The 21,928-nt window shown below is 46.2% G+C and overlaps 1 protein-coding gene across 3 annotated transcripts; it reads left to right on the top strand.

Annotated features, from left to right (window-relative positions):
• Nucleotides 1-4,773: 4,773 nt before the first annotated feature.
• On the top strand, nt 4,774-16,948 carry ZFYVE19 (zinc finger FYVE-type containing 19). Of its 3 annotated transcripts, none has more exons than XM_064145664.1 (11): nt 4,774-5,043; nt 5,498-5,619; nt 7,343-7,396; nt 7,907-8,067; nt 9,267-9,412; nt 10,484-10,598; nt 11,003-11,212; nt 11,684-11,763; nt 12,418-12,528; nt 14,523-14,665; nt 16,437-16,948. In XM_064145664.1, the coding sequence occupies exons 1-11, from the start codon at nt 4,957-4,959 to the stop codon at nt 16,501-16,503; spliced, it is 1,296 nt and encodes a 431-aa protein (XP_064001734.1). In that variant the 5' UTR covers nt 4,774-4,956; the 3' UTR covers nt 16,504-16,948. The 3 variants fall into 3 exon arrangements, with proteins under 3 accessions (XP_064001734.1, XP_064001737.1, XP_064001743.1); XM_064145667.1 differs by having other exon boundaries at nt 4,774-4,994; XM_064145673.1 differs by lacking the exon at nt 12,418-12,528.
• The last annotated feature ends 4,980 nt before the right edge of the window (nt 16,949-21,928 follow it).

A 21,928-nucleotide genomic window follows, 5' to 3' on the forward strand; every position in this document is an offset into this window, starting at 1 on the left:
TAAACTATTTCTATTTTTAACCTCAGCTTCAGACTGCACAAAAGCTAATTCTTCTCCCTGGGTCTGCACAGACTGCACGAAAGTTAATTCTTCTCCCTGGGTCTGAGGTCATTCGTGGAGGTGCAGAACTAACAACCTCCTGACAGCTCTTGTCGTATATAAAGTTGAACAGGTCCCTCTTTTAAATAGACAGTGCTGAACAGCTTTGTAACTTGAGTATTACTTTAGGTTCCCATCCCATGGCCTCATGTGGGGCTTTACATGGCTCAAAGATTTCAGATATTCACCTATGTTTGGTAAAAGAGCATGAACAACATGTTGAATAGGCTAAAATAGAATGTGAAAAATAAGTTCTCTCTTTCAGAGGAAAAGCTTTTCAATCTGAGATCTAAAGGTTCTGCTTTTCATGAGTTCTGTTAGGGGTCCTTGTTAACCACTTTCCTTAGGGATATGCACATAGTGTGTATAGAGCTTCCACATATGCTCCAAACCACCTCTGCAGGTATCAAAACTGTTAGCTTTCCTCTAATTATTGCTAAAATCTCTGGTTTTCTGCCAGCAGTCTCCACTTAAGTTATACATCATGCACTTCTAAATCTGTGTGCCAACAAACAGGAAAATGCACAATACAAACCATCCTGAAGAATAGCATCCTTCTCATTGCTCATTGCTGCTCATTTTCACCCACATTTTGTTTTGAGTTACCCAGCAGTCATAAATACATATATACGTATACATATATATATATATATATGTATTCCTATGTGTACATCAGTCATGACCCAAACATGGATCACTTTTTTGTGTAGAAAACCAGCTCTTTGCTCAGACAAATCTGCTTCTGCAAGCCCATGTGTGTGTGCAAGAGATAAGAGTGTTTGTGTCTGTGTATTTCAGTCTTACCTGCTTTGGGACTGATCAGGTCCTTATCTGGGAGGCAAATCGGGGCTTTCAGCAGCTATGTTTTTGTAATCTGTAAGAACCAGAGCAGAGATCTGTCTGTTAATGCTGCAAAACAGCCTGGAATAAAGCACTACAGAAAGACACAAAAAAATGTTCTACTCACAAGGAGGGGGTTGTGTTTAATTTAAACCCAACTTCCCTTGCATAAATAAATAACTGTGGTGGAGATGATGCTTGCTTACACGACTGGAACCCCAGTTATGGAATCATAGAATGTTTTGGATTGGGAAAGACCACAGTAAGGTTACCTAGTCCAAACACCCTGCAGTGAGCAAGCTCACAGAACCACAGAAAACAACTGGTTGGAAGAGACCTCAAAGATCATCCAGTCAAACGTTTTACCCAGCACTGAAGGATCAACACTAAACCATGTCCTAAACACCAGGTTCATACACTGCTTAAACACCTCCAGGGATGGTGACTCTACTGCTGTCCTGGGCAGACCATGCCAGCAGTTTAAGAAACCACTCTGTGAAGAAATACTTCCTAGTACCTATCCTCAACCTCCCCTGGTGCAGCCTGAAACAATTTCCTCTAATCCTGTTGCTTGACACCAAGGGGAAGAGGCTGGACCCCTCCTTGCTCCAACCTCCCTTCAGGTAGTAGGGTCATCTTCAGCTAGATCATGTTTCACAGTATCATCAGGGTTGGAAGAGGTTTCTCAGAGCCCTGGGCAACTTGACCTTGAATGTTTCCAGGGATGCAGCAACCCATTCCAGTGTTTTGATACTATCATTGTAGAATATTTATTCCTTATATCTAGTCTAAATCCTCCCCTCTTTTAGGTCAAAACCAGCATGCTTTGTCCTCTAGCAACAGGCCCTGATAAAATGTTTGTCCTCATCTTTTTTTAGGTTCTCCTTTTAAATACCAAAAGGCTGAAATAAGGTCTCCCCAGAGCCTTTTCTTCTCCAGGCTGAACAACCCCAACTCTGTCAGCCTGCCTTCATAGCAGAAGTATTCCAGCCCTCAGACAATTTTTGTGACCCTACTCTGAATTCACTCCAGCAGGTTTATTTCTTTCTTCTGCTGAGGATTCAAGATCTGGACACAGTACTTTAGGTGAGGTTTCACAAGAGCAGTGGAGAAACATCATCTCCTTCAACTTGCTGGCCAAAGCTCTTTTTATGCAGCCCAGGGTGTACATTGGCCTTCTGGGCTGTGAGTGCACATTGCCAGCTCATGTCCAGCTTTTCATCCAACAGTACCCCCAGGTCCTCCTTTGTTGGTCAGTAAGGACTTGCCTTTGATGAAGCCATGCTGGCTGTCTCAAATCACCTCTTTATCCTCCATGTACCTTAGCATAGCTTCTAGGACGATCTGTACCACAATCTCCCCAAGCACAGAGGTGAGGCTGACAGATCAGTAGTTCTCAGAGTTCTCCTTTCTACTCTTTTGCAACAAAGTAAGTGCAATAGTTTCCTTTTCCAGTCACCAATGACTTCACTCTACTGCCACAATTTTTCAAGCATCATGGAAAGTGTCTTGGTAACCACATAAGCCGATTTTCACCAGAATGCAGGATACATAAACTTCAAGGTCTGAGGTTCCACTGGTAGTCACAAACCTGATCTTCTCGTAGAGCAGGAGTCTCCATCTTGTAGTTGACTCAGAGGGTGAAGGATGAGAAGTTGACAGTGAAGACAGGCAAAACAGTTAAGCACATCAGCCTTTTCCTCATCCCTTGTTATCAGTTTACCAGTCATGCTCATTGCTGGGGGGTAGGCCATATGCTTTATGCTTTCTCTAACCTTCCTTTTCTGGTTGACATACCTGTGTTATTATTTTTTGCATTCTTTGTCAAATTCATAAGCAGTGCCATGGCATTCCTGACACTCAGGCAGCATTTGCTGCCATAACTATGTAGGACAGAGAACATACAACTTACTGTTGCAACAACTGAGTTTGACTAAGTGAAGACATATGAGCCAAAGACCATCTAATCTCTCCTACACTTCAAACAGAAATCGAAAACCTTATGGGTTAAGTCGTCACATGGGATTTTCCCTTTATCATGGGAAACATCTGCAGACAAGAGAAGACAAAGAAAAGCTGATGATGTTCAGCTGCCAGGTGGCCTTGTGGTGCAGGAGCTGGAGCACCTGCGGGGCCGGAGCGCCCTCTGGTGGACACCAGCAGCGCAACATCAATGCACCTCATTCCGTTTCTACAAGCACGGGAGGGGTCTTCCGCCCTGCTCACGAGTCTCACGTCTACCTGAAAGAGATAAGCTGTGTCTTCAACTGTCTTGCTCCCAGTCCTACGCCTCTGTTGGCAGTGGTTTCTGGATAAGAAGGTTCTTTGGGTCACTGTTTGTACCTTGTATCAAAGAGCAGCATTGCAAATTACCCCTCAGTCGGTAGGTTGCACTGTAACATTCAGGCTGAAATCTCCTTTTCCCATTAACCATCTCAACAGTAGAGATAACGTGAAATGAAGTCTTTTATTTGTGTTAATTAAGTTTTATATTTGTCTTGCTTCCCGGCTTTATGCCTACAGTGCATGGAATTTCCAAGCAGTCTCTAACACAACTGCTGAACATGTGCAGTTTAGCTATCAAGTTTTATACAGGCATCTTTCTGGTGTTCTTTACCTGAAAGCTTGAGAGGGGAAATCTTAATATTCTTCTTCTTTTAAGTTTAGCTTTGTTCAGATAGTAATGAGCCTTACTTCCTTGAACTGATTGGTAAGCTTCCTAAATTGTTGGGGGTTTACAGTGTGGGCTCATCTATTAAACTGGAAAGAATGCAAAAGGTAATGCTAAGTCCATATGGTGAACAGGATGACTCGTGGGAACCAGCCATACCTAGAACTACATTTGGTAGCTTTTGTTTACAAACACTGTAGGATGTTGGCTTCTGAAGGCACAGAAAGGCTGGCAGCAGTGTTGGCTGAGGCCACTGGAGTTTTGCAGTTCAGCTAATTACCTGCTTTTCTGAACCAGGATCTCAATAAAAAACCAAACCCCACAAACAACAACAAAGCAACCACAACAAAAGAACCCAAACGAACAAAACCCCCAACAACCAAACGCAAAAAGCCCAAGCTTGAGCGGAATGCTAATTCTCATGAGGGAACACACGTTTTTGTCTTAACACCCAACGACAGCTAACGGCAAAAAATGCAACACCCTACTAACTGTGCCTGTTAAGACTGGGAACATGGCACACATTGGCATGGGAGCTGCCATGCCACACTGGAACTGTGGTAAGCAATTACACAAGGACAAAGCGGTGAAGCCCCCGGCCCGCCGGTCCTCCCTCTCCCCTTCGCAAGTGGCAGCGCCTTTCGTTGCTGGGGGAACAGCAAAGAGAGCTGGGCCGGACGCGGGAGGAACGCTGACAAACGGCGAGGCCGAAGCAGCACGCACCCCCTAGCGTCAAGAAGTCCGCCCGGCGTGACCTCCTGCGCGGAGAGGAGGCGCTGCTGAGCTCTCCCCCCTCTCCTCCCCGCCGCAGCCGGTACGAGTCCAGCCAGCCGCCCCGTGGAGCAGAGGCGGCCGTTACCGCCAGCCCCGCCGCCTGCCCGCCGCGGAGCGTGCCGGGAAGCGGAGTCTCGGCAGGCCCTTCCGGCTGCGCCCTTGGCTGCCGCCAGACTGCAGGTACCACAGTGCATCGCGCGGCAGAGCAGGGCGCTGTGGTGGCTCCCGGCATGCCCGGCGCGGGGAGCACTGTGGAGCTCTGGGCAGAGTAGTTCTGCCCCCAGTGCCGCCTGGCGGCCGGGGGCGGAGGCCGCGGCTAGAGGGACTACAGCTCCCAGCGGGCCCCGCGCCGGAGTGGGCGGTGCCGGCCTGGCGTGCGAGAGGTGGGAGGGCGGCGATGCGGCGTCCCCGTTACTGATAGCCTCGGCTCGCTGCGGCGTCTCGGGGCTGTAAACGACCCCGCGGGCTGTGGAGCAGGGCGGGAGTATGGAGTTTGACACAGTGGTGATGCAGTGCCGTGCTTGAGCGCCGGCCCGGTCTCGCCCCCTGTAACGCTATGGATAGCCGGTGCTATGGGTGTGCGTCTAAGTTCTCTGTCTTCAAGAAAGAGGCAAGTCCGGCTGCAGGGGGACAGGACTCGCGGATGTCCCCCCAGAAGTGTGAGGGCATGAGAGGTGGACCGGGAAACTGCTTTGGTCAGGCGCCCGGGCCCGTAGCCCGGCCAGCATTGCAGCCTTGTGCTGCTTACTGTGCTCTCGTGGTGCTTGGTTTCAGTGTGTCTGAAGCGTGGGCGATTACTGGCGCGGGGGGAAGAAGGAAGAAATCAGGTGCCGTTAGATGCCATACAGGCACGCTTTGTCATTCTGTGAGGCGAAATGGTGTCTCTGTTTCCAGCAGGAGTTATGTGCTGGGGGTCAGATGCTCTTGAGTGTCTCCGTATCCTCAGCAGCAGCTCATGATTCGGTTCTCTTTCAAAGTCGGCGTAACCTCAGCGTTATTTTTAGCGCACCTTGGCATGGGCGTCACTCCTGCATGCGGCCAGCCAGAGCCGTGGGGTGTGCGTGGTGACTCGGTGACGAAGCCCTGTCCTGCCCCTCCTTTGTGTCTCTGCAGTGTGGATGCAAGAACTGCGGCCGCTCGTTCTGCTCAGGCTGTCTTAGCTTCAGTGCTGTGGTTCCCCGCTGTGGAAGCACTCAGCAGAAGGTGTGCAAGCAGTGTCACGAAAAGCTGACTGGGTAAGGTGGGAGCGTTTCTTCACCCAAAGGCAGCATCCTCTTTTATTTCTTCATTTTGCTACCCAATGTTGGGTTGCAGAGCTGTGTCTTGCACTTGTGCTTACACACTGCCTGTACCCCAGAGTTTGCAGCCAGGCTGTTACTGAGCTGCTGTTAAGTGCACTGTGCAGTCCAATGGCAGGAATTGGGATTTGTGAGGCTGTTCTGTATGGCGGCAGAATAGTCTGAAAGAGACAGGTTTAAATCATGGACAGATACTGAATGCCTGTGGATATCTCAGCCAGATGAGACGAGGTTAAGCCTCAGCGTGGTTTTGCCCAGGAATATACACCCCTTTGTAAGCAGTAGCAGTCAGATGCGTTGTAACTGAGCAGCTTGACAAGATGATGCTCAACTGATGTTGTTGCCAATGTGGGGAGTGACACAAATAGGGGGTCCCTGCCATGTGTAGCCTGAAGACTCAAAGTTTTGTGCTTTTAAAAGAAAAAAAATTTGCAAACAAAACCTGTAGTCTGCCTGTTGAAAACAAACCATAAAAAAAAATCAGTAGTACTATGAGTTACACACATCAACAAGTAACACAGGAGCACAAGTTTACTCCTCCCTTCCCCACTACAGCAAGGAATTTTTCACCAGTGAGCTTCAAATTTTGTGGCTCTGCGAGTGTCTAAAGGAGAAGAGCCTCTCATTAGCAGAGGTCTTGAATTCAGAAGAAAAGCATGTGAACTCTTGATGGTGAACATGCAGTATCAGGCCTCTCAGTTTTGAATTTTTCTGCTTTCTCTTTACAAATCCAAAGCCATTAAGAAAACTCCATGTTTCTTTTGTGGGGTTTGGAGTTCTTTTTTTCTTTCTTTTCTTTTTTTTTTTCTCCATCTATTCAATATCAATACTAGAGAATTACAGTAGGGAGAAAAAAGTCTTCCCTAACTGGAGAGCAAGGAGATATAATACAGGTAGGTTATGGCATTGTAAGCTGCACACATTGATGTTCTTCATGCACATAGCTTTCAGAACTGAAACTTTAGAAGTGGGAAGGGGTCCAGCAGTGTTGCATTCATTCATTACTGTACAGGCCTTAGCACAGCACAGATGTATGTGAAGCTTTGCCTTCTAAGAATGACTAAAGTCTGCTAACTACCTTACCAGACTCTGTATGGTTTAGCATCTCAACCTGCATACAGCAAAGTAGCAGGTAGCTACACAAGATGTGATTGTGTTGTCCAAGTGTACCAGATGTCATTATGATACTGGTGGTTATATAATAACTTTGGTAATGTTTTGTTTAGTGTGTGGATTATATAATTCAGTGTTCATTGTATGCCGCAGCTCCTTTCAGAGTGCTCTGCTGTATGGAAGCTAATTACACTGAGAGCCTTACCTAACTGCTCTCTATCTGCTCTCAGCTGGGAGGTGCAGGCTGTGGGAGGCAAGGATATTTCAGCCCCACCTCTGGTGGATCACTGGTGACCATATTAAATCACCTTTTATGCAGATGCAAAACAACTGGACCAAAGAACTAGAAATGAAGTCTTCTGCTGTCCCAGGCAGCTACATGATCCTAATCTCTTCTGTAAGATGATCACTGTCCATGTTAATGAAATTATGAAAAGGGCTGTACCAGGAGATTGCAAAACATACACTGACTCCTCTTGAGTTGAGAGACTAGATGATTGAAGCATTGCCAGGCTCTTGATTTCAGAGAAATCATTTTGTCTTCCAGAGAGGGGTCTCCAAGCAGATCCGCAAAATGGTCGCCACCAGAAAACTACAAAAAGTGAGTTGCACTTGTCAGTCACATGGTTGTTTCTGCTTCAGAGCAGCCTTTCAGGCCCTCAGTCTTCTTCCCCTGCAGAAACCAACAAAAGTGAGGGCTGTGATGCTTGTTCAGAATGAGATAAAGGATGGGGCTTTTGTTTTTTGCTTGGGTTTTTTTTTTATTGATTTTGGGGAGGGAGCATGCTCTTCTGAATAGACCTCTGGGCAGCCACCTGCCTACCTTTGTTTGTGACTGAGGTTGGCTTGGAAACAGGAAGCTGGTGCTGAAATGTTCTTTGTCTCCTTGCAAGCAGTGTCAGGTATGTCAGTCGTTTGAGGTAAGGTTTGCCCTTCTTTTGGAAGTACCTCATAGTGCTCATGTGTGAAAGGGTGGTACAGGAGGAGTGGTTTCTGTTTTAGACTGATAGTTTTCACGTAGCCTGTTTGGATTCACAGAGGATGTTTTCATAGCTCAGAGTTTAAACCCCTGTTCTCAATTGTCATGGCTTTTTTTCCATCCTTGTCACAGGCGTGTAGCAGCTTTTGAGGCCAAGCAAAACCAGATGAAAGAACAACAGAAGGCAACTACAAAACCCACAGGTCAAACAGGCTCCAGATACATGGGGCTCTCAAAAGAGGATAGAGCTATTGCAGAGAGACTGGAGAGGCTCAGGGAAGAAAGGAAACCAAGTAAGTTTTGGAGGGCAATGAAGATACTTTGGGTGGGAACACTGCCAACGTGGGAGGAGAGGGAAATGCTGGGCTTTCAGAGCCTGTCTTTTTAGGGATTGAAGGGTTGAAGTTGGACAGAGCACAGAATGGTCAGATTCCACAATGATTTTAGATGAATGTTCCATTCTCTTTTTGCTTCTTGGGCTTTCCCTTGAGACTGCCTCTCCATCCGGGGGGCAGTGGCTTAACCTGTAGAATCGTGTTCTCATTTTCCATTGTTTGGGTAAAAGCCTGTGTCAGACCCAATAGGAACAGAATGAAATGAGGGTCTTTGGCCAGAGTAGTCTTCAGGTTTCTTATGGGTCATTGTCCTGGGCAACAGCAGTGCTGCTTTCTGTGGGATTATGTTCTGGTCAGCCTCACCTCAGAGAGGAGCAAAAGGCCTCTCACCCAGTCTGCATCTGTCAGGTTCTTGACAGCCTTGTGGGGCTTTTGGGAGAATAAAGTACTTTTGAAACTGCTAGGTGCTCTCTGAAAGGCAAAGAGCACATTGTAAAGTGGTTACCTGGTCATCATAGAAGCATAGAAACATTCGAATAGGAAAAGACCTTCACAGTCATCATCTAACCATAAATCTAACACTGCCAAGATCACCACTAAACCATGTCCCTGAGTGCTGTGTCTATGCCTCTTTTAAATACTCTCAAGGATGGTGACTCCACTATGTCTCTAGGCAGCCTGTTCCAATACCTCATAACCCTTTCTGTGAAGGAATTGTTCCTAATATCTAACCTAAGGTTCCTATGGCACAACATGAGACCATTTCCCCTCATCCTGTTGTGTGGCAGGGAAGGGTTTCAGTTTGAGACACCTCCTAGGTTTACCTTAAGAGATGTGGGCCTATACTGCCTTTGTTCTCTGCCTGTGCCTAGTATCCTGAGCAAGCTGATTGCCAAATGACATTACCCTAATGCTCACTTTATAGACAGGAGATAAACTGTGAAGGAGACAAGGTGCAAAGGATAGCAGTTAGCACTAGGGTGGTCTCAGAGTCATTGCAGAATGACTCCTCATTCACATCAGGGGCTGGGGGAGGGTTTTGCTCAGGTTCTCAAGAGTCTGATTCCAGAAGTATAATTTTAAGAAAAAAAGAAACTTCAAGCTTTTTATCTTCAGTAACAGAGTAATCTCCTCCCCTTGGCTATTCTGAACTGCAGAGTCCATTCCTACTCAGGCTGAGATTGAAGCTAGGCTGGCTGCTCTGAAGGAGGACTGCTGGAGACCTGTTCCATCCACACAGGAGATGGAGGACCGGTTGGCTGTCCTGCAGGGGAGAGATCCTCCTTCCCAGGCTCCCAGACCTGTAAGCTCCCTCAGTTCTTTAGCTAGCAGTGTATTCTAAGTTGATGTAGTAACTGGTGTCCCAACATGTAGCTGTTCTTCCTCACTCAGTTTTTTTGTGTCCAGGTGGCTTCCTTCAGGAATCTCCATTTCCTGTTTGTGTCACTGCTGCAGAAGTGAGTGGCCAGCCTTTACCAGCTCACTGTTTCAATTTAAATGCAACACAGAATCATAGAATGCTGTTGGAAGAGACCTTTATAGGCCACCTAGTCCAACCCACCCTGCAGTGAGCAGGGACATCTTTAACTAGATCAGGTTGCTCAGAGCCCCATCCAACCCAACAGGGAATGCTTCCAGGAATGGGGCTTTTATCACCTCTTCGAGCAAACCTGGGCCAGTCTTTCACCACCCTCATTGCAAAAAGGAAAAAACCTCCTATCTAATTTCAGTCTTCCCTCTTTTAGTTTGAAAGCTTCACCTTTTGTCCTGTTGCAGTACATTCCTTCATGTCAACTGTAGTTTGTGTTTATTTTTAACAACAGGTGCCACGTTTTCCCACTCAACTCATTTGTATACCTAACTGATCTGTTGTTTTTTCCCACAGTTGTTTGTGTTTGGGCCTTCTCAGCCCTACCTTTTAATTTTATCTTGTAGTTGTTACTGCATCCCAGGTGGATAAAATCCTGTTAATTATTCCAGAAATGAAAACACAGAGTGGTTAGTCTGAGATCACAGAGGAATCAGTTGGATATATGCCTTCAAAGCCTATATGAATGATCTTTTTCCCCAGAAACTGTTTCCTCATGCTCCTCTTTCAGCAGTGCTGCACACCCAGCTGCTATTGTAGGCCTCAGCAGGGCTGCTGGCTGATGTTGTTGAGAATGGCACTTTATTTACATCAGGCTTGGTGGCAGAGCTGGGATTGGGATCCAGCAGCATGTGTGTGTGTGCTTGCAGCACCTCTGGGAGTGAAGCCTTGAAAGTCTTACAACAAATAAATGTAGATGAGACTGTCAAGATCAGTGGCTGCACCTTTTTATGCTGCTCCCATCAAGGATGATCTTCATTACCAAACCTGTCCTGTGAGTTTTAGGTACACCAGCCTCCTGACACTAGAAGTCTGGTCCAGCAAACAGATGACCTGTTAACTCAACTGTCTGAGGAAGCTGCCATTGATGAGCATTACAGACCAAGAGCCCAACCTCAAGGTATCTATTTTGGGCTTCCAAAGACCTGGTTTTTTGGCTAATAGTGTAGTGAGGGGAGAATATGTGTCTCCTTACCTAGCTTACAGGTGAGCTATGTGTCCGGTTTGTCCTTGTCTTCCCTTATGACTTCCAGACTGACCAAGAACAGCTATCTGGCTCCATGCTGCTTCTCATTATCTTTGTTTGATGATGGTTCCTTCTTCTCAGGATTGTACTATTCAAATTGCGCCTTCCTAAGGTTACCCTTCCCTGGGGAGGAGCTGTTGCTCTTGTGGCATGCCTTCACCCATTATTACCCAGATGGAAAGCAGTGAGCTGCTCCCATGCATTGCTTTAGCTGTGTTGTCTGTACCCAAGGAACATTGCTCCTGAGCCACCAGCATGTTCTGTGTGTCTGCTTGCAGCTTCCAGTAGCCAAAGCCTGAACGATCTCAATCGGGACAGTGAAGATTCTGTCTGCCCTGCTAATCTGGACCCAAAACAGATGGAGGAGGAGAAGAATAAACTTCTGGCAGAAGCTGCTGCTGAGCTGCGGGAAGACAACACGAGGCAGGAAAAGATCCTACAAGTTGCCAGGAGACTGGCAGCACTCAAAGGCGAGGACCCGGAGAAAGGTGGGTGTCAGGCAAGCACATAGTGCCAAGGGAGGAACCAAGTTGTTGTTCTTTTCTGAGGTCATTTATCCATTTAATGCCTCTCCCCTGCAAGGAAGGCTGAGACTTGGTTCTGTCTGTAAAGGTGTGCGAGTTGGTTCTTCATGAGATCAGTATGAGTGATCTGCCAGAGGTGTAGGGTCAGACTGCTTTGTCTTGCACCCTTATTTGAGGTAACTCTATCAGTGCTCTGGTGAGATTAACAAAGCTTGTAAAAGTAAAGCTCTGGTTTTGGTGGGGATTTTTTCCTTCCTTCTTCCAGTATTAAAACCAAACAATGACTGTTTTTTGAGGAGTCCTCATCTGAAAAAGATGTGTTTGTGCCAGAGCTAGGATGGCAAAACCACACACTGCAAAGGATTTTATCTAGCACGAGTGGGCACGAGGTTTGAGGCAAGGTGTGTGTTACAGTCTCCTATCTCACTCCTGCAGTCACACTGGAGATGTATCAACTCCCTGACAGTGATGAGGAAGTGGCTGAGGAGGAAGCCATTCGCAGAGTGCTGAAACAGGTCAGAGGTGGCAGCCATGGCCTTGTTTTCCTCAATCATTCCCAGTGTGTATGTTACCTGTGTATGTTACTTAGTGATTGTGGAAAGGATGAGTCTCTGGTTCTGGGCACTTTCATTCTTCCCCTATGGACCACTCAGCTACAGGCTATTGACAGCTTTGCTTCTCATCTGTCTTATTGTCTCTCATTCATGCTTAGTGTCTCTTGTGGTGTGTGTCTCCTCTCCAACCCCACCTTGCTGGTAATTTCTCAACTCTTGTTTCATCTTTTCTCCAGCTGAGCTAGATGATGGATGAGATGTATACTGGTTAGCACAGCTTCTGCCTAGATTGCTCTCTAAAATGTCTGAATTGTCTCACATGCAGACAGGAGCATTCTGTACTTAGGTTTCTGCCAGAGTAGAGACCATGCATGTGTGATTAGCATCATGTTTAGGATCTCCTGATAGCTGTGTTGCAAATCAGAGTGTGTTAACTGAAGGCCCCTGCTGCTACACTGACTCACTGGAGTAGAGAGAGAGCAAGCTCACATCTGTCTGGATAACACCAGATGTATTCATACTACTGCATAAGACCAAGGAAAAGGGCAGGACAGTCAGAGCCTAAAGTATAGTTCTCAACTGCTGGAAACAAGTCTTGTTTTCTGCTGCTACCAGCTCACAGAGGAAGCAGCCTTGGATGAAGCAAGTGGATTCAACATTCCTCCAGATCAAACCAGCCAGCCAGGACACTCACTACAGAACCTGCATAAGAAAGCAAAGCAAAAGGTCAGTGAGCTGGTCACAGTCTCTTGAAGTAGCACTTGGAAGGTCTCTCTCAACAGAGCACAGTTTTTCAGCAAGCTTGCTAAGCTTGATGCAGGGAAAAAAGCCAACAAGAAGCTTTTCCAGAGCAGACCAGCTGTGAGTGGCTTCTGCAAGGCTGCCCAGCCTAGGCATAGCTGTGAGAAATCATAGAAAGGTTGGGGTTAGAAGGGACCTCCAAAAGTTATCTAATCCAACCTCCCTGCAATGAGTAGGGATGTCCTTCACTAGATCAAGCTGCTCAGAGCCTTGTTGAACCTAACCTTGAGTATCTCCAGGGATGGGGCCTCGACCACCTCCCTGGGCAACCTGTGCCGGTGTTCCACCACCCTCATGGTAAAAAACTTGTTCCTAACATCCAATCTAAATATCTTCTTCTCTAATTTCAAACGTTTGCCCCTCATCCTATCACTATAGGCCTTTGTAAACAGTCCCTCTGCAGCCTTCTTGTAGGCCCCTTTCAGGTACTGGAAGGTCACATGGCTTGTACTTAAAAGAAAAAATAAAAAGAACTGCTCCCTGGACCCATTTCCTTTCAGGCTTCCTTTCTGCTGACTAGGATGTGTTCACTAAACCAGAGAAGTTAACACAGACTTCACAAGATGAGTATTAGAGAAGGAATTTTTACTTTGCCAATATAAGTAGGCCAAGAAGGCCACAGTCTGGTACCATATAGCCTGAACCAAGGTAAGTGGGAGGCTTGCCAGTGCTTTCAACATGTGCAGAATAGAACCTCTAGATAGTAATCAGCTGACCATGCTCTCATATAACGTCAGAGGAAGGAATTAGCAACAAGATACCCTATGCTCAGGATGGGTTCCAGCCTGTTAGGGAAATACATGCACCTTCTGTAATGTATATTGCAAGAATTAGATAGGCCTCTGACTCACAGACACCTGACAGGCTCATCCCCCATAGAAGAAATGATTTAATTGTAAGCATTATTGAAAGCATCCATCTCATAGGTATGCCACCTTGCACTTCTGGGATTACTGATGTAAAAGGTAGTGCCATCTCATTGCTGTGGTGTTAGGAACCTGCTTTTGACAGTGTGCAGACATTGTGTCCCTCTGTGTGTGTGTGTGTGTCTCTTCAGTTCTCTAAAGCAGATGGCCTTATGGATAGTTTTTTGGATGGATTTCAGAAGATCTTTTTGGCCCAATCTCAGGTACAAATCAACAGCAGGAGCCTTTAGGCAATCAATTCCATTATCCCCATTTTCTTTCTGTGACTGTATAGCTGCATTTCAGTAACTTAGGGGGACCTACAGGAAGGCTGGGGAAGGACTGTTTAGAAGGGCTTCCAGGGATAAGATGGGAAGCAATGGTTTGAAACTGGAGCAAGGTAGATTTAGGTTGGATATAAGGAGGAAGTTCTTTGCAATGAGAGTGGTAAGATACTGCCACAAGGTGCCCAGGGATGTGATCGAGACCCCATCCTTGGAGACATTCAGCATCAGACTTGACGTGGTCCTAGGCAGCCTAATCTAGTTGGAGATGTCCCTTATGAGTGCAGGGGAGTTGGACAAAATGGCCTTTGAGGGTCCCTTCCAATCCAATGCAATCTGTGAAACTGCTTGGTCACTTGCTCTTGCACAGGAGCTGTCTGTCTTGTGGTAGTGCCTGCCAGAAGATGTGGGCTTGGTGCCTTTAATACAGTATGGACAATGTTGGTGTCTGTTGCTGGAGACACTAAATGAGGGTGAATGCCAGATTACCTTCTGAGCAGCATCGATTCATCAGCAAATGGGAGACAGCACCTTGGGTTTTTATTTAACCATCTAGATAAACTTGGAGCCTCGTCTTGAGCTCCAAGCAAGTTCCTCTCACAGACTTGGGATCAGCAGAGAGTGAGCTATGGACCATGTGATATGTAGCTGTGGCCATCATGCATTACAATGAAGGTCCTGAATTAACTGCTGAGATTTGAACTCTCTCTCTCTTTCCCTTGTGAAATAGAGCCAAACTCCAACTGCCACAGCTCTCACCAGGACAGATGACAGTGATGAAGATGAGTTACCCTGGTGCTGTATCTGCAACGAAGATGCCACCCTGCGCTGCCACGGCTGCGATGGGGACCTCTACTGCCAGCGCTGCTTTCGGTAAGGCTTGCAGGGCTGGGTCACAGGTAAGCTTGGGTGCTTCTGTTCCTCCTTCCCATGGGGCAGAAAAGCAGCCAGCAGGAGTGGAGGATCTGAACTGAATGCTAGTCACTGTGGGAGCAAACAGGGAGTGATCAGAACAGAAACGTTCTGTCTGCACTGCTCCAGTGTGTGTGAGGGAACATTGTCTGATGTGCTGCATCATGTGGGGTGGGATAAACAAGACCATTGTTCAGTGGCTCCTATGGTGTGTTAGAGACATTGGGAGTCCAGCCCAGATTATCCATCATAAGAGGGGAGGGAGAACAGATAGAATTAACTCCTGAGGCTTTTCTTTGGTTGAGGCTCAGCAGTCTTAACCCATATTAAAATGTGTGTGAAATGCACATGGGTGAACCTTTTAGCCTCAGTTAGGCCTTGCAGCAGCTCTGCCTTTTAAACATCCGTAGCTTGATTTTTGACCAAAAAAGTTGCACGTCTCAGATTTGGAGGGTTAATTCCTTTGAAGACAGTACTACTTTGCACAGCTTGTGTGGCTTCTCTTTTTCATGCCTCTAAAGCTTTGGGTAGTTGGCTGGGTTCTCAGCTGAGTGCTGGATGATGTGGACAGCAGGATGCTCAGGATTTGGTTGGGATAGCAAGAGATGCTTTTTGTGTATATTTTCTCATTCCTTGCACATGTTTTTGTAGAGATAGAAATGGAGTTGGGGAGAAAAAATAGTATGAAAGTACATGACTGACAATGTTAGATAATTAAAACCAAACAAAACTACTAGACAGCAAACATCAGTAAAAGCAGAATCAGCAGTCTGGCAGGTGAGTGAATGTATCAGTTGCATGCTTCAGATGAAGGCTTGTGTCTTACTCAGGACTTGCCTGCTTCTGAGCATGGTTAATCGTAGAATGGGTTAGGTTGGAAGAGACCTTGAAGATCATCTAGTTCCAACCCACTAGAACAGGTTGCTCAAGGCTTCATCCAACCTAGCTTTGAACACCTCCAGGGAGGGAGCATCCACAATCTCCCTGGGCAACCTGTTCCAGTGTTTCACCACCCTCACTGTAAAGAACTTCTTCCTAACATCTAGTTTAAATGTCTCCTTTGCCAGTTTAAACCCATTACTCCTCATCCTGTCATTACAAGGCCTTGTAAATAGGCCCTCCCCAGCCCTCCTATAGGCCCCCTTCAGATACTGGAAGGCCACTACAAGGTCTCGTCAAAGCCTTCTCTTCTCCAGGCTGAAGAGCCCCAAATCTTGTAGCCTGTCCTCATAGGAGAGCTGCTCCAGCCCTCTGAGCATCTTTGTGGCCCTCCTCTGGACTCACTCCAACAGTTCCATGTCCTCCTCGTGTCGGGAGCTCAAGAACTGTATGCAGGATTAAGTGTTAAGACAGCTGCTTGGGATTTTAGCCTCAACAGTTTCACACTGTCGCTCTGACTGTTGTCATAAGCTGCTAATGTGCCTGAGAATCAGGCATAGTGCTGAAAATGAGCCAAATGAATCTGGGGAAGAGACAGAGGGACCTGTTGTTATTTCCCTTTCCAGCAGGCAAGGACGAGCAGATGTTTCCACAGAGCACCTCCAAGGTTTCTGTTGAACTGAGCATGTAAGATATTAGCTTTCAGTGGCTGCCAGTCAGGTCTTCACAGCTAACCCTTGGCATAGGTTTCTAGGTAAAGCCTGCTGGAAGATACCAAGGTATCCAGTGGCTAAGGGGCAGTTCCCTGCCTGTGTCTTCTCTTCTGACTGCACTTCACGTTTGCTTCTCACAGGGAAGGCCATGATGAGTTTGACCTCAAGGACCACCACACCTCCCGCTATCATCTTCCTTGCAAGTAGAAGTGGCCACAATCTTCATGAGCAGAAAAGCGGATGGAGAACAGGAAAAGAGAGGAGTTGGCCAGATGGGAAGAATCCAGTGGATTTGCAGCCAGAACGGGTGATGTTTTGGACAGTTAGAGGATGTGCTGTAACCCAAAAGAAGCTTCTGGGGTGTGTGACTTTGTCCTCACAAATGCAACCAGAGAAGTGCTCTGCTCTGCATGCTTGGGAATAAAGGAGGGCTTGATGTGAGGAGGTGGATCTGAGTCTATAAATGCATCTGGGCAGCAGTAAAGATGTGTGTTTCAGGCAGCTCTGACTGGCTAAGTGACTTCCTGCTTTTGCTAACAGCTTACACACTGGTTGGACAGGCAGCAAAGCACTTTGCACTAAGAGAACTGTCTTATGTCATGGTCACATGTGATGAGAATCTTCCAAAGCATAATAAAACACTGTTTACGGAGGCCTGTGGTTAAAGTCTGTCCTGGAAACTCCTGATAGCCCTTTACAAACTAATACAATCTTAGTCCTAGTATTGGGTGGCTCAGAGGAAGAAACAAAGGGTTATGAAGTCATCAGAACTGTTTCTGTGGTGTGGCTGGAAAAGGTGCATGGGCTGCTCATGAGATGCTGGATGCTTTGCAAAGGTAACCTGCTGCTGGGGCACAGTGTTGTAATCAATACTGGCTGTGTCAAGGTTCCATGTGGTCTGTAGGAACTGTGTCCTAAGTGAAAAGTGCTTATTGTTTTGGTCCCCAGGTGGGGTGAAGGTGTTATCTATGTGCTACTCTTTTATCCGGCTATGAGAGGAGCTCAGTTTAATACACTGACAGTCCAAATGCAAGTGGCCAAAGCACACACTTCAAACACCCAACTAAACTTGCCCTGAGTTGGCTCTAATATCCCATCAGGCTGAGGTCTTCCCAGGGCTATATCATGTGGTTTCTGAGGCAGGTCTCAAAGGCCAACAAAGTCCAGTGGCAAAGAAAAGAAAAAACAAACAAGGATTTGCCTTTGTCGGGGAGTTCCCAGTGAATCTTGCCTGTCTGGTTTGACACTGCCACTCCCGCTGAGGGAGTGCTCAAGGTCACTGCCTCTGAGGTGAGTTGACAAAACAGTGTTTGCCTGCACTTCAGCCACCTCTGGCCAGAGCACAGCAAATAAAGTGCTGCTGAAGGTGGTTTTGTTGTAACATGCTGGACTGGATCAGGTTCTTCTACAGAAACCTGTATCAGACAATGGTGGAGTAGCCATACTGCACGTCAGCACACTGAAAAGGGCTAGTGCATCCAGCAGGGCCATCAAACTCCTTAATTAGGAAGGGGTGACCAAAACCTGACTCTTGTGGAGGATCTTCTTTCTCCTGGCAGGCCTTGCTACAGCAGTGCCTGTGGGACAAGGAGACAGGAAAACTACTTGAGTTACTGTGATGTGAGAGCTCATAATGAGCCCTGTGTTACACGAAGTGTAAGTAGAGTAACTGCCCTGAGGAGCTTGCAGTCTTAGAAAACAAAATGCTGTTGTAGCTTTGTGGTGTTGTTGGATGACACTTTTTCATTGCGATTTGACCTGGATAATTAGTCTGAGAGCAACATAGCCCAGTTCTGTCTTGGGTGAAATCCTTTGTGTTTTGCACGTACAGAAGAAAATGCAAATGCTTGCTCCTGTGTCTCTTCTAAGACACATCCACTTCATTGGGTTTCAGTCAGTCTCCTTTTTGAGCAATTGGTAGACATTTTAATTCCTGATTTACAGCTGCTTGCCCCCCCTTTTTTTTAATTGTATGAGTTGAAGCACTGCTTGCAACATTTTGGATGCTTCATCAGCTACAACCAAGCTTTGAGCTGCTTTTGCAGCAAGGCAGCCAGAGTCTCATAAGCCCTGCCCTGTTCACATCAGAAGTAAAGGAGCAGGTTACAGCCAGAAGTGGTTTAGTTTCCCAGATTGCTTTCTGTGGGGCCATCCCAAGGAATTCAGAAATGCACCCAACCCAGTACCTGAAATAGGACTTAGTCATGCATGGTGGAGTCTCTTCAGTCATACACACACCTGCTGATGCTTTCCCTGCACCACTGGTGGACGTTTTTAATGGACGTTTTTGTGGCTGCTGAGGTAACTGGCCATTTTAGTAGCAGCCCAATCACTTTCCCCCTGCAAAAGCCATTTCCCACTGATGCTGTTGCTTCAGTGAGCTCCATGTACGAGGGGCTGAAGTGGTATCTAGATCAGCTTTCTGAAGCTGTTGTGAAAGACAAATCGTTTATGACCCCTCATGTGTACAGCACATTTTTTAGCCATGTTGCTGATTCCCTGTCCTCGCTCTTTAAAAGATGCTGGTAAGCAAGTAAAGAGGCTGGAAAACAATCAGTTCCTGAGAGGCTAGATCAACCTCAGTCATATCCACTCACGGACTGAAGAGAACTTGGTATCTTAAGAAAAATAATCAGCTGCTTTGTCTCTTTGTAGCATGCCAAAATGGCACAAAAGGATTTTCTTTCTCTCTCCAAATGTTTTGTATGTGAAGTATCATATGTAGGCTTCACCCCAACAAGAAAGCAAAATAATGATAACACAAGGTTGAACTTGGGTTAGCTTACAGAGTTCTCAGCTTAAACTGCATTAACTTGCCTTTGCTGTGGTTCACAAACATGCACATTGTCTCAAGTGCTGTAATGTGGTCATGTGTTCAAATGTAGCAGCCAGAAGAGATTTTAAAGGCAAAGTAAATGTTGATCATAACTAAGGGGAAATTGCATTAATGGTTATTTTATACACCTTCATCAACTTTCATTAGAAAAGCAACTGAACTTTAATAAATTCTGAATTATCTTGGTAGAGTCACAAGGGCAAAGTTCCTCTAAAGAGCCATTCTTACACAGTATCTGCATACCAAACATTACAGCCTTCTGCTAGTGATGGTGCAGAGAAACAGCAAAGTTAGCTGAAAGCTATAAAACAAATAATTATCTTAGTGTATCCTTATAGCCTAGGCTGAGAACAGCCAAAAAGGAAGTAAAAGCAAATGTGATTTACTACTACTAAGAGCTAAACAAAAAGAAGTTACTCTGATTGCCTTGTGCTGCTGTTTGTTTGTTTTAGTACCACTGATGTGAGAAATCATCTAGCACTGGCCACATCTTGCTTTGGGTTCCTCATGGTCACAGCGTGCTCATCTGAACTGCTCTCATATGGTAGTCATGTCCTGATGTATCAGGACCAACTGCATGTTGTAGGGGCTACAGCTTTTTTTGCTGCTTGCAGAATAGGCACAAAGGCAATTCCTGTCAAGCAGAGTTTCAAGAACCAAATTTTCCTGGGTTATAACAGCCTGCCTTAAAGCACAGACAAAAATGCTCTTTGTATCACCCCTTACTGGGGGAATACAGAATAACAGAGTGGGAGGGGAAATCTATTTCTCAGGCTTTTGTGTTGCCACAGCTCAGCAGAATAGACAAAGCCTTCTGGTAGGGTATGTAATTAATCGGGACTCCTGTGGACTGCATTGCTGAAGCTAATTACAGCTCTGGTTCAAGACACTCAACTCATGGTCTGTTCACCTGGATTTTCCCCCCTGAAGTTCTGCTTGAACCTAATCAGCATTTTTATCAGTGCTGAAGGCTCTTCATGTGTTGCTCTCCTTTCTCAAGTGATCTGATACACGAGTCCTAGCAGGTGTCAGTTCATGAGCAATTCCAGATCTACAACCAGTGCAGCTCTGGGTTTAATTTTGTTATTCTACTTTAAAGGTTGAGATTTCAGGACAGTAGGCCTGTCCTTTCAGCCTTAGCACATTCCTAGGGTTACAATAGATAGATATACAGACCTGATAAAGAAAGCCCATTTCTCCATCCTGGTGAATGAGACATAAAGCCTCTTGGAGCAGCCTTAGGACAAGGTATGAGCTGCATGGCATGCTAATTTCCAGGGTGTGAAAAGAAGCCAGCCCTTACATCACAATTGTTACTGAAGCTTAGATTTTGTCCTCAGAGATGTGCACAGCCCACAGCTTGTTCACTGATGTTCTGCTGGAAAACAGGAGGGAAGCAAAAGGTAATAATGGTCATAGAATGGCCTGGGTTGGAGGGGACCTCAAAGGGCCATGTAGTCTAAGCCCCTGTGCAGTAAGCAGGGGCATCCTCAACTAGATCAGGTTGCCTAGAGCCCTGTAAAGCCTCACCTTGAAGATCTCCAGGGAAGGGGCCTCAGCTGCCTTCCTAGGCAACCTGTTCCAGTGTTCCACTAACCCAGTTACCCAGTTACTGATCAAGATGGAAAGACTCTGGTATTTAAGATATTACTGGTCTAGGACACGAGTTCTTGTTTGTCTTTCTTAGCTAACCTGCATCTCCCTTTTATTCCAGAGTTGGCTCCTTCTGTCCCCATCTGATTAAACATGGACTCAAAAACTAGCCTTGAACATACTGGTACTTGGGAGCTCCTCTGGATGCAGCTCAGCAGCTCGCCTCTTGTGTTTGAGAAGCAGGAGTGAGAGCATAAGGACGAGACATAAGGTGAGAGTCTGCCCTGCCTGTAAGAGATCAGCCTCCATTTGCCATCTTATTTCCTAGGCACACGTGTCAGGTTACTGACTTGCTGAGAGGCTGGATGTAGTTTCCTCAGTATCTTTCCAGCCATACATTAGTTGCAGCCAGAAAGCTTTGTGCAGCAATACAACGTGTCCTGTTTCTCATTTGTGAGACCCACCTGCCTGAAAAAGACTCACTCCAAGCTGCTCCTTGCAGGAAGATTGAGAGCAGGGATTTTTTTTTAAAACTTCACCTTAGCAGTTAACAAGAGAGGAAAAGCAAGCACTGCCTAGCTGGTTTTCTCTGGTTTAATGTACAAAATAAGCATTTTTCCAACGTGATGAGAAAAATCATTCTCAGATCTCGCTCCTGTAGAAGACACATCTAAATCATTAAGTCCTAAATTCCACCAAAAAAGGAAAACAAGCTCTCTTCCTTTAGCTTCAGCAGCTGTTTCACTGAATTCCACTTGGGTAGACCAGGTGCATTTGAACATCTGCCTTCCATCCTGCCATATATTTTCTGTCCAACCTTCAGAAATAGCCAAGGCCAAATAAAACTTAGAAAGTACATGCAATGCTGTAGATTGGTGCACAGCAGTAACAGGTGAGAGGTCACAGCTGGATCCCAGCCAGGCTGAAACAGGCTGCAGCTCAGTAGTAACTGATTTTCCACATGGGTGAATGAGTGATAACCAGTGAATGAGTGGGAACCAATGCCATGTTTGCCTTGCAGTGCACAGAAAGGAAGAAGTCCTGAGGAGTGCCTGAGAATTGCATTCAGTGCTCCTCAGCCATCGTGGAAATTCCTAGAAGAAACTAAAGGAAGCACATCTCGCCCTATTCCCCAGGTCAAAGTGCCCTTGAAGGATTAGGGAAACATCCAATCTTGTTCCTTGCTGTATGTGTAGATCTGGA

Source organism: Pogoniulus pusillus, chromosome 1 (genome assembly GCF_015220805.1).
Source record: "Pogoniulus pusillus isolate bPogPus1 chromosome 1, bPogPus1.pri, whole genome shotgun sequence".
In the NCBI taxonomy this organism is placed as follows: domain Eukaryota; kingdom Metazoa; phylum Chordata; class Aves; order Piciformes; family Lybiidae; genus Pogoniulus; species Pogoniulus pusillus.

Excerpts from the sequence above, each read along its gene's own strand:
- ZFYVE19 (XM_064145664.1), top strand. The coding sequence starts at position 4,957 with ATGGGTGTGCGTCTAAGTTCTCTGTCTTCAAGAAAGAGGCAAGTCCGG. Across the intron at positions 10,599-11,002 it reads ACCAAGAGCCCAACCTCAAG|CTTCCAGTAGCCAAAGCCTG; the intron begins GTATCTATTTTG and ends GTCTGCTTGCAG. Across the intron at positions 14,666-16,436 it reads TACTGCCAGCGCTGCTTTCG|GGAAGGCCATGATGAGTTTG; the intron begins GTAAGGCTTGCA and ends TGCTTCTCACAG.